The 15,356-nt window shown below is 38.3% G+C and overlaps 1 protein-coding gene across 5 annotated transcripts in view; it reads left to right on the top strand.

Moving 5' to 3' along the window:
• HELQ (helicase, POLQ like) overlaps nucleotides 1–15,356 on the top strand; it is a 46,703-nt gene that overhangs the window by 6,034 nt on the left and 25,313 nt on the right. For 3 of the 5 annotated variants that reach the window (XR_009548986.1, XR_009548987.1, XM_060187743.1), the window contains exons 3-8: nucleotides 1,350–1,528; nucleotides 2,166–2,366; nucleotides 3,282–3,354; nucleotides 3,806–3,903; nucleotides 6,157–6,255; nucleotides 11,200–11,345. Coding sequence is in view for 3 of the 5 variants with exons in the window: in XM_060187743.1 (XP_060043726.1) it covers nucleotides 1,350–1,528; nucleotides 2,166–2,366; nucleotides 3,282–3,354; nucleotides 3,806–3,903; nucleotides 6,157–6,255; nucleotides 11,200–11,345 (796 nt within the window). In the remaining 2 variants the exon portion in view is untranslated. Of the gene's footprint in view, nucleotides 1–1,349; nucleotides 1,529–2,165; nucleotides 2,367–3,281; nucleotides 3,355–3,805; nucleotides 3,917–6,156; nucleotides 6,256–11,199; nucleotides 11,346–15,356 lie in introns of those variants that run through there. The other 2 variants (XM_060187744.1, XM_016194498.2) reach the window with 2 other exon arrangements.

Here is a 15,356-nt window from a genome sequence, read left to right as displayed (position 1 = left end):
CCCTTTCTCCCTTCCTTCCTTCCTCCCTCCCTCCTTTCTTTCCTCCCTCCCTCCCTCCTTTCCTTCCTTCCTTCCTTCCTTCCTTCCTTCCTTCCTTCCTTCCTTCCTCCCTCCCTCCCTTCCTTCCTGCCTTCCATGATTCTTATGCAGTTCTTTGCGCTTTGCACCGTGTGTGCTTACCCCGCTGCAATACCACTTGACTCGCTGTCTTTTCTTTTGTCAGGGTTATTGCTGGGATTTGATGACTGCACTATGAATCCACAGCTCCTGATGGCCACGCCCCCCCATTTTGTTACTTTTTGCTATAGCTGTTGTTGGATAGGACAGAGAGAAATCAAGAGAGGAGGGAAAGACACAGATCTGCTTCACCACTTGTTAAGTGACCCCTCTGCAGGTGGGGAGCCAGGGGCTCAAACCGGTATCCTCAGGCCAATCCTTGTGCTTTATGCCATGTGTGCTTAACTTGGTGTGCCATCACTGAACCCCCCTGTTGTTTTTTCTTTTTAAAAAAGCCAAAACTATATTTTCATGAGAGAAACACTACTCAGCTTTGGCATATGGTGGTTGTAAGAAGCAAACCTGAGATTTCAGACATGTATGTTCTGTGTTGTGCTGCTGATCTCCCTGGCTCTGGTCCCTCTTGATGAATTGTACCTGGGTAACTTATGGGGATCCTAGCTGTGCTAGTCGGTAAGTATGGTTCACTCTGTCAGTTCCAGGTAGCATGAGGGCCATTCGTAGTATAGCTCTTTCAAAAGCCAATTGAGTAATTTTTTATTCATTTATTTTTCTCCTCTTCCCACTTTCGCTCTAAGATGATATTTGGGTGAATATAGAAGGGAAGGTTAGAAAAATCTTACAGAGTGGTCTGGGAGGTGGTGCAGTGGATAAAGTGCTAGACTCTCAAGCGTGAGGTCCTGAGTTCAAGCCCTGGCAGCACATGTACCAGAGTGACGTCTGGTTCTTTTTCTCTCTCCTATCTTTCATCACTAAAATCTTAAAAAAAAAAAGAAAGAAAAAAGAAAAGAAAATCTTACAGAATGTAAGAACCTTAAGTTCAAATAAATCCTCTTGAACTGTCCTTCAATTTTTCTCATGGCCCAGATAATGCCTCTTGTCACATTTAAGTCTGCAGCTGGCACCCAGGAGGGCTAATTCCCCTGAGCAGCTCTGAATTCCAATTTTAGATCACATCTCACAAAAAAAAAAAAAAAAGGGGGATTTTGGTGTTTAGTATTGATGCATGATCCCATCATTAGAAGATTGCTACATGGTAGAATTTGACTTCCTTCTTAGAAAGTTCCTGAGATTGTTGGAGGAAATAATGCTTTTTATTTAAAATTCCACAGAATGGCAACACACTTGCTTAACACTGAATTCTGTGCAAGAAAGAAGAAATTTAATATATTCCTTGCCAACAAGTGGTGGAAAAACCCTAGTAGCTGAAATATTAATGCTGCAAGAACTACTTTGCCGGAAGAAAGATGTTTTAATGATCCTACCTTATGTGGCAATTGTCCAAGAAAAGGTTTTATTTATTTATTTATTTTTTTGGTAATGTGGTATTTGCTGATATTGTAATATTAAGACAAAAACTAGTCAACAACATTTTATTGAGGAAAAAGAGTTGCCTCTACTAGTGACAGGATTAATATTTTGGGATGTATAAAAATAATATGTACTTATCAACAATCAGCACTAAAATACCTGTTGTAGAGTGTTATTTTTTAAAATAATGAATTGTTTTTATGTCATGGGAGAGAGACCATAGCAGTCCTCTGGCATGTGTGCAGCTAGGAATCAAAACTCAAGACCTCATGTTTGCAATTACAGAGCCCTCCTACTGTGCTGCCTTCCCAGGCCACTATAATGGGTGGATTCAACTATTTTCAATGGCCTGCGGATATTTAGTCTTCTTTATCAAGTAGAAAATAATCAAGTATTTTATCAAAGCAAATGTTTATGTTGATGTTCTTAAAAAATATATATTGGAGTTGAATTTATTTTCACATTTTTTATATAGTTTAAAAATTGTTTCCATTTCTTAGATACATGTTGTGTGTGTGTGTTCCTACTGATCAGTATTATGTACTTAGGTGTTTTATATACCTGTGAGTACTTAGAGTGCTTATTTTTCTGGGTTTTGTTTGTTTTAACTAATCTAGATTTCAAGTTTGTCAAGTTTTGCTATAGAACTCGGTTTCTTTGTTGAAGAATATGCTGGAAGCAAAGGAAAATTTCCTCCAATTAAAAGAAGGGAAAAGAAATCACTATACATTGCTACTATTGAAAAAGGACATAGTCTGGTGAACTCTTTGATTGAAACTGAAAGGATTAATTGTTTGGGCCTGGTTGTTATAGATGAGGTTGGTTCCTACCTCTTTATTTATTTATTTATTTATGTAATTATTTATTTTTAATAGAGACAGAGTGAAGTAGAGAGGGGAAGAAGAGATAAGAGGAGACAAGACACACCTGCAGCTCTGCTTTGCCATTCATGAAGCCTCCCTGCTATATGTGGGGACCAGAGGGTTGAACCTGTGTCCTTGTACACTGTAATGTGTGCACTCAACCAGCTGTACTCCCTTACTTTTGTAATTTATTGAGTTTTTTTTTTATTATACTTTCATCAACATAGGGATCTGCTTCATAGCTCTAAGAGAATAATATGAGAAACTACAAAGGAAGATATTTTATACCTGATCATCTTAAATTCAGTTTTGTGGGTGGGGGTAGATAGCATAATGGCTATACAAAGAGATTCTCATGCCCAAGGCTCTAATGTCCCAGGTTCAATCCTTTGCATAAGCCAGTGCTCTCGTGAAAAAAAAAAAGACAATCTAGTGGGGGCCAGGCAGTGGTGCAACTGGTTAAGTGCTCATGCACATTACAGTGCACAAGGATCCAGCTTCCCTCCTGCAGAGGGGAAAGCTTCATGAGTGGTGAAGCTGCAGTTGTCTCTGTCTCTCCCTCTCTTTTGCCCCCTTCCCCTCTAAATTTCTCTGTCCAATAATTAATAAATAATAATAAATTCAGTTTTGTGTCAAGTGTTTCTTGAAATGCAGATGAATATTTATATGCATATTGAATTTTATAAATGCTTATAGTTTCCAGATGTTGACCCCAAATCTCATTAACTCATAATTAGAATAATGCACCTGTACTCTACCTGTATACCCAAAATGATTGAGTTACAAGGAAGGCTTACTCCATGTCATACAAATATATGCATGCTCTTAGAGGTATTAAGTGCGGACTCACTTTGTTCCCTTTGCTTTTAGTTGCACATGATTGGTGAAGGAAGTCGTGGGGCTGTACTGGAAATGACCCTCGCAAAAATCCTCTACACTAGCAGTGAGTGTTTTATTGAAATGTAGTTACTGATAGATTTGTAATCAAGTGACCTATAAAAGGCGTAATTCTGTCACTACTTAGATAATGTATACTAAAGATTTTTACCTCAATTTTTTCATTTCTAAAGTTTATATATTCAAATTTTCATTCTCAAGTTTATAAATTTTGTTGAAGACAGGATGTAAAATGGTGAAGACAAATGAAGCTGCCATTTAAGAACATCTGCTGTCATTTTTCCTTACATCTTGTCTGTCATTTTTCCTTACATCTTGTGCTCAGACATAAGATTTGGTCTTTCTGTTTTTCATCTGTGTAGTTTTATTGCCTTTACCTTCTTCCTCACCCCCTTTTATCAATGACTGAGGAAGAATCAGAACATAAAGACAAGTTGTGAAATTACTGGTATGCTATTACTGATTAATGTATTTTCTTTAATACTTTTTTTTTTTAGAAACAACTCAAATTATTGGAATGAGTGCAACATTGAATAATGTCAGAGATCTACAACAATTCCTCCAGGCAGCATATTATACCAGTCAGTTTAGACCAGTATGTACCTAAAGTTTGTACTGTGTTGGTTTGTTATGTATCGTCTTAGAAAAGTAGCAAACATACTATAAAAAAATTACTTGGGTTAAGTGAAAAGGCATAATTCCACCTGTATTATACTTTAATAAGTTTCTGTGTAGAGTATAAACTCAATTCACATCATTGACCTATTTGATATACCTGGAACAGTGCCTGGCCCATCAGCTTTTAATATTTATTGAAAGAGATTTTCTGACTATTCTATTTTTCCATATTTTTTCTCTCTATGTCAGCTTTTTCATTTGGTAAAATCCAGTGGTTGAGTTTCTTTTTTTGTTACTGGCACATAAAAAAACATCATCTTAAAGTTTTCAGATAGTTATGCTTTGGTAGATACAGTGATTTTTTTTTTAATATAGCTTTATTTATTATTGGATAGAGACAGAGAAATTGAGAGGGTGAGAGAGATACAGAAGGAGACAGGGAGACACCTGCAGCCCTGCTTCACCACTTGTGAAACTTTCCCCTTGTAGGTAGGGACCAGGGCCTTGAACCTACATCCTTGTGCATTGTAATTTGTGTGCTTAACCAGGTACACCACCACCTGGCCCCAAAAAGTGATTTTTTAAAAAAGATATTTTTATTTACTTATTAATGAGAGAGATAGGAGGGGGGAGAGAGAGAGAGAGAGAGAGAACCAGATTTTACTGTGGCACATGTGCTGCTGGGGATTAAATTCAGGACCTCCAGTGCTTTATCCGCTGCACCACCTCCCAGATCACATATTTTAATAAGTTAAAGTTTTGCATGGATTCAAGTTTAAAGTCCCTAATAATAGTGTTCCCAAAAAGCTTTTAAAAAGTAAACAATCATAATTCCTTTAAAATAGAATATATATACGTACGTGTTCTATGTCTAAATAACTATTCAGAAAATAATTTTAATTTGAAATTTGATGGTTCTGCATTTGTATCAAATATAGAATTTTCTCATTTTCTCACCTTAATTGTCAAATTAGACATTAATTCTTTTAAGATACACTGCACTTATAGTTACAAATTTTTGGTCAAACATTTTTTTCTAGAGTTATACATTTTTCCTGTAGATAAAATATAAGGTGGTTTTTGGAATTTAAACTACAGACTAATAAGACAAAAAGTTTTAGGTTTTTAAAAATATTTTTTGCATTATCTTTATTTATTTGATAGAGACAGAAATCGAGAGGGAAAGGGGTGATAGGGAGAGAGACAGAGAGACACCTGCAACACTGCTTTACCACTTGCAAAGCTTTCCCACTGCAGGTGGGGACCAGGTTCAAGCCCAGGTCCTTGCACATTATAACATGTACACTCAACTAGGTATGCCACCACCTGGCCCCCCAGAAGTTTTATATTTAATTTTTTTTTATTAACCTTATTTGTATATTAGACAGTAGAGGTGGCCAGAAATAGAGAGGGAAGGAAAGACAGAGAGGGAGAAAGACACACCTGCAGCCCTACTTTACCACTTGTGAAGCTTTCCACCTTCAGGTGGGGACCAGAGGCTCAACCTGGGTCCTTGCACATTGTAACATGTGCATTCAGCCAGGTGCACCACCATCTGGCCTCAAAAGTTTTAGATTTTAAGGAATTGTACAGATAACTTCGTAATAGAGTGTGTCACTTGACTTCTTTGTATTTTTTTCCTAGGACCATTGTGTCTGGTTTCTTTTTATTTTTTTTTTTATATTTCATTTATTTTCCCTTTTTGTTGCCCTTTTTAAAAATTATTGTTGTAGTTGTTGTTAGATAGGACAGAGAGGAATGGAGAGAGGAGGAGAAGATAGAGAGGGGGAGAGAGAGATAGACACCTGCAGACCTGCTTCACCACTTGTGAAGCGACTTCCTTGCAGGTGGGGAGCCAGGGGCTGGAACCTGGATCCTTATGCCGGTCCTTGTGCTTCGCACCACGTGCGCTTAACCCACTAGGCCACCACCTGACTCGGTTTTCTTTTCAACATTTTATTTATTTTTAATGAAAGACAGATACCAGAGCACTGCTCATCTCTGGCTTATGGTGGTGCTAAAGACTGAACCTCAGAGCCCCAGGCATGAAAATCTTTTGCCTAACCGTTATGCTGACTCGCCAGCCCCTAAAATCCCAGGTTTAATCCCCCACACCACTATCAGCTACAGTTGAGTAGTGCTCTGGTTAAAAAAAAAAAAATCATTTATTACAATTTTGAAAACTAAAAAAAACTCTAGAAAAAAACTGAAAATGTCCTCTTAATTCAAGGTTGAATTAAAAGAATATCTGAAGATAAATGAGACAATATATGAGGTTGACAGCAAAACTGAGAATGGCATGACTTTTTCACGTCTCCTTAATTATAAGGTACTGTTGATAACCCTTAACCACAAGATTTCCAGTCTTTGTTCAGTGGGTGCCGTGGGATAATTTAAATATTTGGAAGAAACAGCTGGTACGTGACATCTTTTGGACACCAAACACGCTATTGGTTCAGTCTTTCCTTCCAATTTCAGCATCTCATCGTCTATATATTTTTTTAAAAAAGTATTTATTTATTCCCATTTGTTGCCCTTGTTTTATTGTTGTAGTTCTTATTGTTGTTGTTATTGATGTCATTGTTGTTGGATAGGACAGAGAGAAATGGAGAGAGGAGGGAAAGACAGAGATGGGGAGAGAAAGACACCTGCAGACCTGTTTCACTGCCTGTGAAGCGACTCCCCTGCAGGTGGGGTGCGGGGAGGTCGAACCTGTATCCTTTCATCGGTCCTTGTGCTTCGTGCACTTAACCTGCTGCCCTACTGCCCGACTCCTTCATCATCTATATCTTAAAGGGTTTTTTAAAAATATTTATTTATTCCCTTTTGTTGCTCTTGTTGTTTTATTGTTATCGTCACTGTTAGATAGGACAGAGAGAAATGGAGAGAGGAGGCGAACATAGAGGGGGGAGAAAAAGACACCTGCAGACCTGCTTCACCGCTTGTGAAGCGACTCCCCTGCTGGTGGGGAGCTGGGTGAGCTCGAACCGGGATCCTTATGTCGGTCCCTGTGCTTTCCGCCATATGCACTTAACCCGCTGCACTACCTCCCGACTCCTTCATCATCTATATCTTTGTGAAGTTGGACTTTTTTTTTTCCTCCATGGTTATCGCTGGGGCCCAGTGCCTGCACTACAAATCCACTGCTCCTGGAGGCCATTTTCCCCACTTTGTTGCTTTTGTTGTTGCCCTTGTTGTAGTTGTTATTGTTGTTATAGCTGTTGTTGTTGGATAGGACTGAGAGAAATCAAGAGAGGATGGGGAAGACAAAGGTGGTGAGAAAGACAGACAACTGCAGACCTGCTTCACCGCTAGTGAAGCGACCCCCCCCCTGCAGGTGGTAAGCCAGGGACTCTTAATGGGATCCTTACTCAGGTCCTACACAGGTCCTTGAGCTTTGTGCCATGTATGCTTAATCGGCTGCGCTACCATGCAGCTCCCCTGGACTTTTTTTTTTTTTTTGAAGTTACAATAAACAAATACCATATGAATATTATATGAGCCAGGAAATGAGGTTTACTGCTGTCAACTAAAATCTCAGGTTTGAAAGACTGCACAGTTAGTTGGGTGTTTGGATTACTTAAGAGTGAAATATATTTTTTATTCAGCTGGTGTATATCAGTTATTCAATCGGCAACCAAATAGTTGAGGAAATACATACTAAATTGCATCTAATTACCTCATTAACAAAATGATTAGATATATCTTTTGGACTTGAGATTGCATGGGTGACTAAACTTGGGAGATCTCTCATATAAGCATTCAGTAGCAATAGCAACATAAATCAGATTTTGATATATGGAAATGTTAGTGTCTACTATGTCAAAGTTTGGTTTTATGAAGGATATTGAAAGGCAGGGAGGACACTTTGTAGTAGTTTCAGAATTCTTTTTTATATATATATATTTATTTATTTTCCCTTTTGTTGCCCTTGTTTTTTATTGTTGTAGTTATTATTGTTGTCATTGTTGATGTCATCGTTAGGACAGAGAGAAATGGAGAGAGGAGGGGAAGACGGAGGGGGAAAGATAGACACCTGCAGACCTGCTTCACTGTGAAGCGATTCCCCTGCAGGTGGGGAGCCGGGAGGCTCGAATCAGGATGAATCAGGATGCATATGCCGGTCCTTGCTCTTCGCAACACGTGCACTTAACCTGTTTCGGTACCGCCTGATTCCCAGTAGTTTCAGAATTCTATAGAAATATATTATGTCTGTATTTCAGTCTGCTTTTTAAATTAAGTTTATATTGTTTATATTACTGTATTTCAGTCTGAGATTTTTTTTTAAAGATTTTATTTATTTCATTAATTTTTTTTTTATTTCTTTATTGGGGAATTAATGTTTTACCTTCAACAGTAAATACAGTAGTTTGTACATGCATAATATTCCCCAGTTTCCCATATAACAGTACAACCCCACTAGGTCCTCTGTCATCCTTTTCAGTCCGAGATTTTAAATTAAGTTTATATTGTTCTTTATGTTCTTGGAGTACCTTGTGACAGCTTGCTAGATATATTTTTTATTTATGAAAATATATCCTATAATATGAAAATCTGGTGTGTGTGTGTGTGTGTGTGTGTGTCTATGTGACTGAATTTATTTTTCCAACTCCAATATCACTTACAGGATTTTGTTATCACAAGGATACATTTCCACATTTCCTCAAAACAGATGTTAGTACTTTCATTCTCAACCTAACCATTATCTTGTTTCACCCTAGGGATTTAGGTTTCCTTGGTACTCCTCCTTCCTCCTGAATAAATCTGTTTTTGAAAACTTGTAGTAAACGACATATCTTACTTTTGCAGTCCTTTGACTACCTTTGCTTCTTGGGACTGTTTTTTTTTTTTTTTTGGTTTGGTGGAAAAATATATCTAGCAGGGTTACTAATAACAATTTTTTTTCACTTCTTCAGTTAAAAATTAATGTTTATTTAATTTATTATTATTGTTATTACTATTATTTTTATTTACCAGAGCACTGCTCAGCTCTAGCTTTATGGTGCTGTGGGGGATTGAACCTGGGACTTTGGAACCTTAAGCATGAGAGTCTGTTTGCATAACCATTATGTTATCTACCCTCCACCCCAGTTTATACTTAATTATACCCAACAAAACTTCATAACTCAGAAGAAAAGTGGGGCCTACCATTTGATGTTTAATTAGGTTTCATTTTATCTTTTTTCACCCCTATCTTGGGATTCCTTTTATTTATTTATTTATTTGAGAAAACACATTTTGCATAATGTGTAGGATAGAAAATTTGGGGTGTTACTTGATTTCAAAAGCGTTCTTGGTGATACAAAGCTATATCATATACTGATTATTAATTTTTATTATATAGTTAGTGATTCAATATTGGTTTACAAAATTACAAGATAACCTGGAAATAATTCCACACATGTGGTCCAGGAGATGGCGCAGTGGATAAAGCATTGGACTCTCAGGCATGAGAGTACGATCCCCAGCAGCGCATCTACCAGAGTGATGTCTAGTTCTTTCTCTCTCCTATCTTTCTCATTAATAAATAAATAAAATCTTAAAAAAGAAAGAAAGAAAGAAAGAGAAAGAATTCCACACCTTACCCACCACTAGAGTTCTCTGTCCTCATTCCCTGTATTGGAAGTGGCAGCTGTTCTCCCAAGGTCACAGACAGGGGTTGACTATTTTTTTTTAATTTATTTTTTATTTAATAAAGGATAAATTAACAAAACCATAAGGTAAGAGGGGTACAACTCCACACAATTCCCACCACCCAATCTCCATATCCCATCCCCTTCCCTGATAGCTTTCCCATTCTCTATCCCTCTGGGAGTATGGACCCAGGGTCGTTGTGGGTTGCAGAAGGTGGAAGGTCTGGCTTCTGTAATTGCTTCCCTGCTGAACATGGACGTTGACTGGTCGGTCCATACTCCCAGTCTGCCTCTCTCTTTCCCTAGTAGGGTGGGTCTCTGGGGAAGCGGAGCTCCAAGACACATTGGTGGGGTCTTCAGTCCAGAGAAGCCTGGCCGGCATCCTGATGGCATCTGGAACCTGGTGGCTGAAAAGAGAGTTAACATACAAAGCCAAACAAATTGTTGAGCAATCATGGACCCAAAGGTTGGAATAGTGGAGAGGAAGTGTTAGGGGGATACTCACTGCAAATTCTAGTGTACTTCTGCTTTCAGGTATATATTTTGCAGTAGTTTATGGATACGTGTGAACATATCTCTCTCTCACAGAAACTGGTGTATATCTAGGTTTTGGGACTTTGTTAGAAAGTGAACGACCTGGGATGGAATTAGAGAATACTATGAAAGGAAAGGTCTCACCCGAGTAATGAAGCCGAAGGGTTGTCATTCCACACATGAAGTCTCTGGACACAGTCTGAGGTGAAGCATGTTGAGGTGGCAATCATTGCGTTGATTAGGTTGCGATCTATTATTTGATATGGATTGGGAGAGGCATGCGGGAAAGTGGGCCCTATCCTAAGGTTCCAGGACTGGGGAAATATAGGCTCTGTAGTGGAGATGTGAGGTTTCCTGCTGCCTTAGGGTTCAAAACACAATGGATAGTTAATGTTATCATCACATTATTTGGTAATTGGGTTAACTTTGAAAAGTCCTTATGTTAGGGTTTGTTGTATAGTACCCAGTATCTTGTATATAGCTGTGCTATTGGTTGCTTCTGATCTACTTGGTCTAGGCTTTTGAGAGAATCCACATATCAAATACATAGCCTATATAGCTGCCTGCCTGCTTGTCTGTCTGTCTGCCTGCCTGCCTGCCTGTCTGTCTGTCTTATCTGTCTGTCTGTCTATCTATCTATCTATCTGTCTGTCTATCTGTATTTTTGCCCATTTTTTCCTATGGTCCTGCCTTCTCTTCCTTTCTAAATCACAACTACACCTATTACTACTTCTGAATATCTTTCCTTTCCTTTTTTTTTTTTTTTTTCTTCTTCTCTCTGGATCCCAATGGAATTGGGTTTCACAGTTCTCTAGTCATCTTCCCCTAATATTTTTCCCCCTCTGGGAGTATAGACCAGAATTCTTTATGGGGTGCAGAAGATGGAAGTCTGGCTTCTGTAATTGCTTCTCTGCTGGACATGGTCATTGGCAGGTCAGTCCCTACCACTAGCCTGCTTCTGTCTTTAGTGATAAATTTATCTTTTACATGATCACACATATTCAAAGAAGTAAAAATTATACATGGTTCACTTATTTTACAGAGCACACAGGTGAAACAACAGGCATTCATGATTGCTAACTGCTTTATTCCTACATCTTTTGCAGTATTCTGATGCTTTGAAAAAGATGGATCCTGATCATTTGGTAGCATTGGTGACAGAAGTTATCCCCAACTATTCCTGCTTAGTTTTTTGTCCCACTAAGAAGAACTGTGAAAACGTAGCAGAAATGATATGCAAGTTTTTAAGCAAGTATGTTAATCTTTAAATATATATTCTGTTGTTTTATTGCTATCACAATTTTTACTATTTATATACTATGTCTTCTATTCAACTAGCACAAATGATTTCTTATTATGATATTGTACTAGACTCCTAAATCCCTGACCTTGAAGAAAGTTTAGCTGCAGAGTTCACATTATTCTCCATATATCACTTTTCACTTTTTTAAAAACATTTTTAAATCTTTATATCTTTTATTATTGGATAGAGACAGAGAAATTGAGAAGGGAAGGGGAGATAGAGAAAGAGAGAGACAGAGAGGCAGCTGCACACTACTTTACCACTTGTGAAGCTTTTCCCCTGCTGGTAGGGACCAGGGTCTTGAGCCTATGTCTTTGCTCACTGTTGTGTGTGTGTGCTTAACCAGCTGTGCCACCGCCTGGTCCCCATATATCACTTTTCATAGACTAGTTTAAGATAATACAGAACTGACTTAAGTGATGTGGAAATTTAAAGACAAGCAACTAGAAAGTTTATTAATTTAGTATTATGTATCCTTGACTTCTTTTTTTGATAAGTCTACTTGAGTTGTAAATATTTGTATTTAATATTATAGCATTTAAAACTTTGGTTTTCCACAACCCTTAGTTAATGAGTTGTGATGAGTATTCTTGATGCTGTCTTAAAGAGACAGAAATTAACACTTTTCTTTTTGAGGGAAAACTCTGTAAGATACGCTTTGCATGTTACTTGCTGCTTTTGTACACTATGTGTTCTGAGTTTAACCCCTCTACTTTGGGGTCATTAACTAAAATGTTGAATCTCATAGCACACTTATAAAATACTATTCTGTAATTTAGATGTAAATGAAGTGAAATCTAAGGCTAAAGAGATTCTGATCTCAAGGTCTTTTTTTTTTTTAACTTTAGAACATTATTATTTTTTTCTTTATTGGAGGATTAATAGTTTACAGTCGACAGTAAAACGCAGTAGTTTGTACATGCATAACATTTCCCAGTTTTCCACATAAAAACTCAACCCCTACTAGGTCCTCCTCTGAATACGGACTTTTTTTTTTTAACCAGCACACTGCTCTGCTCTGGCTTATGGTAGTGTGGGGGATGAAACCTGGGATGTTTGTGTCTCAGGTATGAGAGTCTCTTATGTAACCATTATACTATCCACCCCTGCAGGACTTCTTAAGAGTCTTGGAGTGTTAACTTTATCTTAACTATTTACCCTCTTAAACTGTGGGAAGCAGATTTCCCCAAAGTGATTGTCTGAATCTCAGGGGAAGTTATTATTATTTTTTGTAATTGTTATTTCCTTTTCACTTTAAAGTTAAAAGTCTTTTTTTTTTTTTTTTTGCCTCCAAGGTTATTGCTAGGACTCAGTGCCGGCACTGCGAATCCACTGTTCATGGAGGCTATTTTTTCCCCATTTTTGTTGCCCTTGTTGCTATTGTTGTTATTATTGTTATTGATATTGTCTTGTTGGATAGGACAGAGAGAAATGAAGAGAGGAGGGGAAGACAGAGAGGGGGAGAGAAATAGAGACACCTGCAGACCTGCTTCACCGCCTGTGAAGTGACTCCCTTTCAGGTAGGGAGCTGGGGCCTGGAACCAGGATCCTTACGCTGGTCCTTGCGCTTTGCACCACCTGTGCTTAACCCGCTACGCTACTGCCCAACCCCCTAAAAGTCTTTTTAAAAAATATTTTATTTTAATTAGAGAGAGAGAGAAAAATGAGAACATTGCTCAGCTCTGACATATGGTGGTGCTGGGGATTGAACCTGAGACATCAAAGTCTCAGGCATGAAAGTCTTACAGAACCATTATGCTCTCTCTTCAGCCCAAGAGTGTCTTTTAAACACTATATACAGACAGTAACCAAGGGTGTGGTCATATTTTCCTCTGAAAATATATTTAAAAATTGTATTTCAGTGCTTCTTTGTCTAGAATTCAGGCTAAGGTTTGACTTGACTTATTTATCCAGTATTATTTCTTTCTCCATTCATCCTACGATTCATCCTTGCTGAACTACTTTCTTTTAAAAATCTTCCTTATTATTAGTTTTAATATTTTATTTATCTTGGCTAGAGACAGAGAAATAGAGAGGATATGGGGAGAGAGAAACAAAGAGATACACTGGAAATACTGCCTCAATGATTGTGAAGCTTCCCCCATGCAGATGGGGACGAGGGCCTTGAATCCAGGTCCTTGCACATGGTACGCCACCACCTGGCTTCCTTGTTCTCTTCTTTCTACACTGAACTTCCCATTTTCTTTTTTTCTTCTTTTGTCCCTTCCCCTCCTTTCTTCCTTCCTTTTTGCCAGCAGGGTTGTTGCTGGGACTCAGTGCCTGCATAACAGATACACCACCCCTCGTGGCCATTTTAAAGCCCTCCCCCCATTTCTATCTGAGAGGACAGAGAGAAATGGGGAGGGGAGGAGGAGACAGAGAAACAACCACAGCACTGCTTCATCACTTAAGATGGTTCCTGCCTACAGATAGGGACCAGGGGCTTCACCCTGGATCCTTGAGCATGTTAATGTGTGCACCACTGCCCAGCCCAAACTTCCATTTTCAATATCTTAATCATGCTTAACTCTGCCATGAATGTTGTTCCTTGTCCCTTCACTAACACCTCTTAGCATTTGTTCTTTAAGACCCTGCTCATTCTTATTTTCTATCACAAAAAACCCTTCTTTGTTTAATCAAATCTTGTCAGGCCAGTTACAAATCATGCCTTCACCCTCTAAAATTACATAGTGATGATCCATATTCCCAGCCCTTGTAGGGCTTAACTCCTTGAGAAGGGTTTATTGTCAGGTGCGTCCATTTCAGGACCTCACATACTGGCTGGAAAATAATTCCTCCCCACCTAATTCTGTCTCTGTCTGAGTAACAAAAATGAACAAGGTAGCCTGGAAGCAGTGAAGTCACACATATGTGAGGTCCGACTCTGCAAAAGCAAAAGCAATCATCTTCAATAAAGATGTATGTTCTAGTGAACAAAGAGTCGTAACATCTAGAGCAAGGAACCTGGCACTCATGAGTTCATAGGAAGTCTAGGAATGAACTTCAGGAAGTTCATAGCCCTCTGAAATTATGTGCAAAATGGTATATGGTTTTTTCCCTTAGCATATATCGGATTTTTCATAGAGTTCTGTGATCCCGCCCTCAAAAGTTGAATAGTACCACTTAATGAAATTAGAAAGTAAATGCTAAGAACACTATGTATTTATAGCAATAGAAGTAATACATCTCCCCTCCTATCCTAGAATCTTGTCGATCATTATTAAATCACTAATAAAATAAAATAAATGAATATGTAATAAAAAATAAAAAAGAAGTAATACATCTTTTAGAAACAATCTCTAATATATCTATCTCCTAAAATTAACACAATAGATACTATGTCTCTAGAAGATCAAGGCTTCATACTTCTTTTATTATTATTATTATAATTATATTGCTACATGTGTAAAATTACATGTGTAAAATTTCTGTTTTCTGAAAAACACTCTGACCCCCAGGCAAGGGGGGGTCACCATCATGCACCAGGATCTGAACCAATCCCCCACCCTCACTACCACAGAGTTTTTTGCTTTGGTGCACTACACCAAACCCAGTTCAAGTTCCGCTTTGTGTTTCTGCCTTCTATTCTTATTTCTCAACTTCTGTATATGAGTGAGATCATCCCATATTCATCTTTCTTTCTTTCTTTTTAAATATTTATTTATTCCCTTTTGATGCCCTTTTTTATTGTTGTTGTTATTGATGTCTTTGATGCTGGATAGAACAGAGAGAAATGGAGACAGGAGGGGAAGACGGAGAGGAGGAGAGAAAGATAGACACCTGCAGACCTGCTTCACTGCTTGTGAAGCGACTCCCCTGCAGGTGGGGAGCTGGGGGCTCAAACCGGGATCCTTGAGCCGGACCTTACGCTTTGTCTATTCATCTTTCTTATGTCCCTTAACACAATTCTTTCCAAGATGAGGTGAGGAAGGTGAATCCATTGTTCTTCATAGCTGAGTA

This window comes from Erinaceus europaeus, chromosome 3 (genome assembly GCF_950295315.1).
Source record: "Erinaceus europaeus chromosome 3, mEriEur2.1, whole genome shotgun sequence".
In the NCBI taxonomy this organism is placed as follows: Eukaryota; Metazoa; Chordata; class Mammalia; order Eulipotyphla; family Erinaceidae; genus Erinaceus; species Erinaceus europaeus.
Note: the sequence above shows the minus strand (reverse complement) of the source record. Positions and strands in the feature narration are given on the sequence as shown.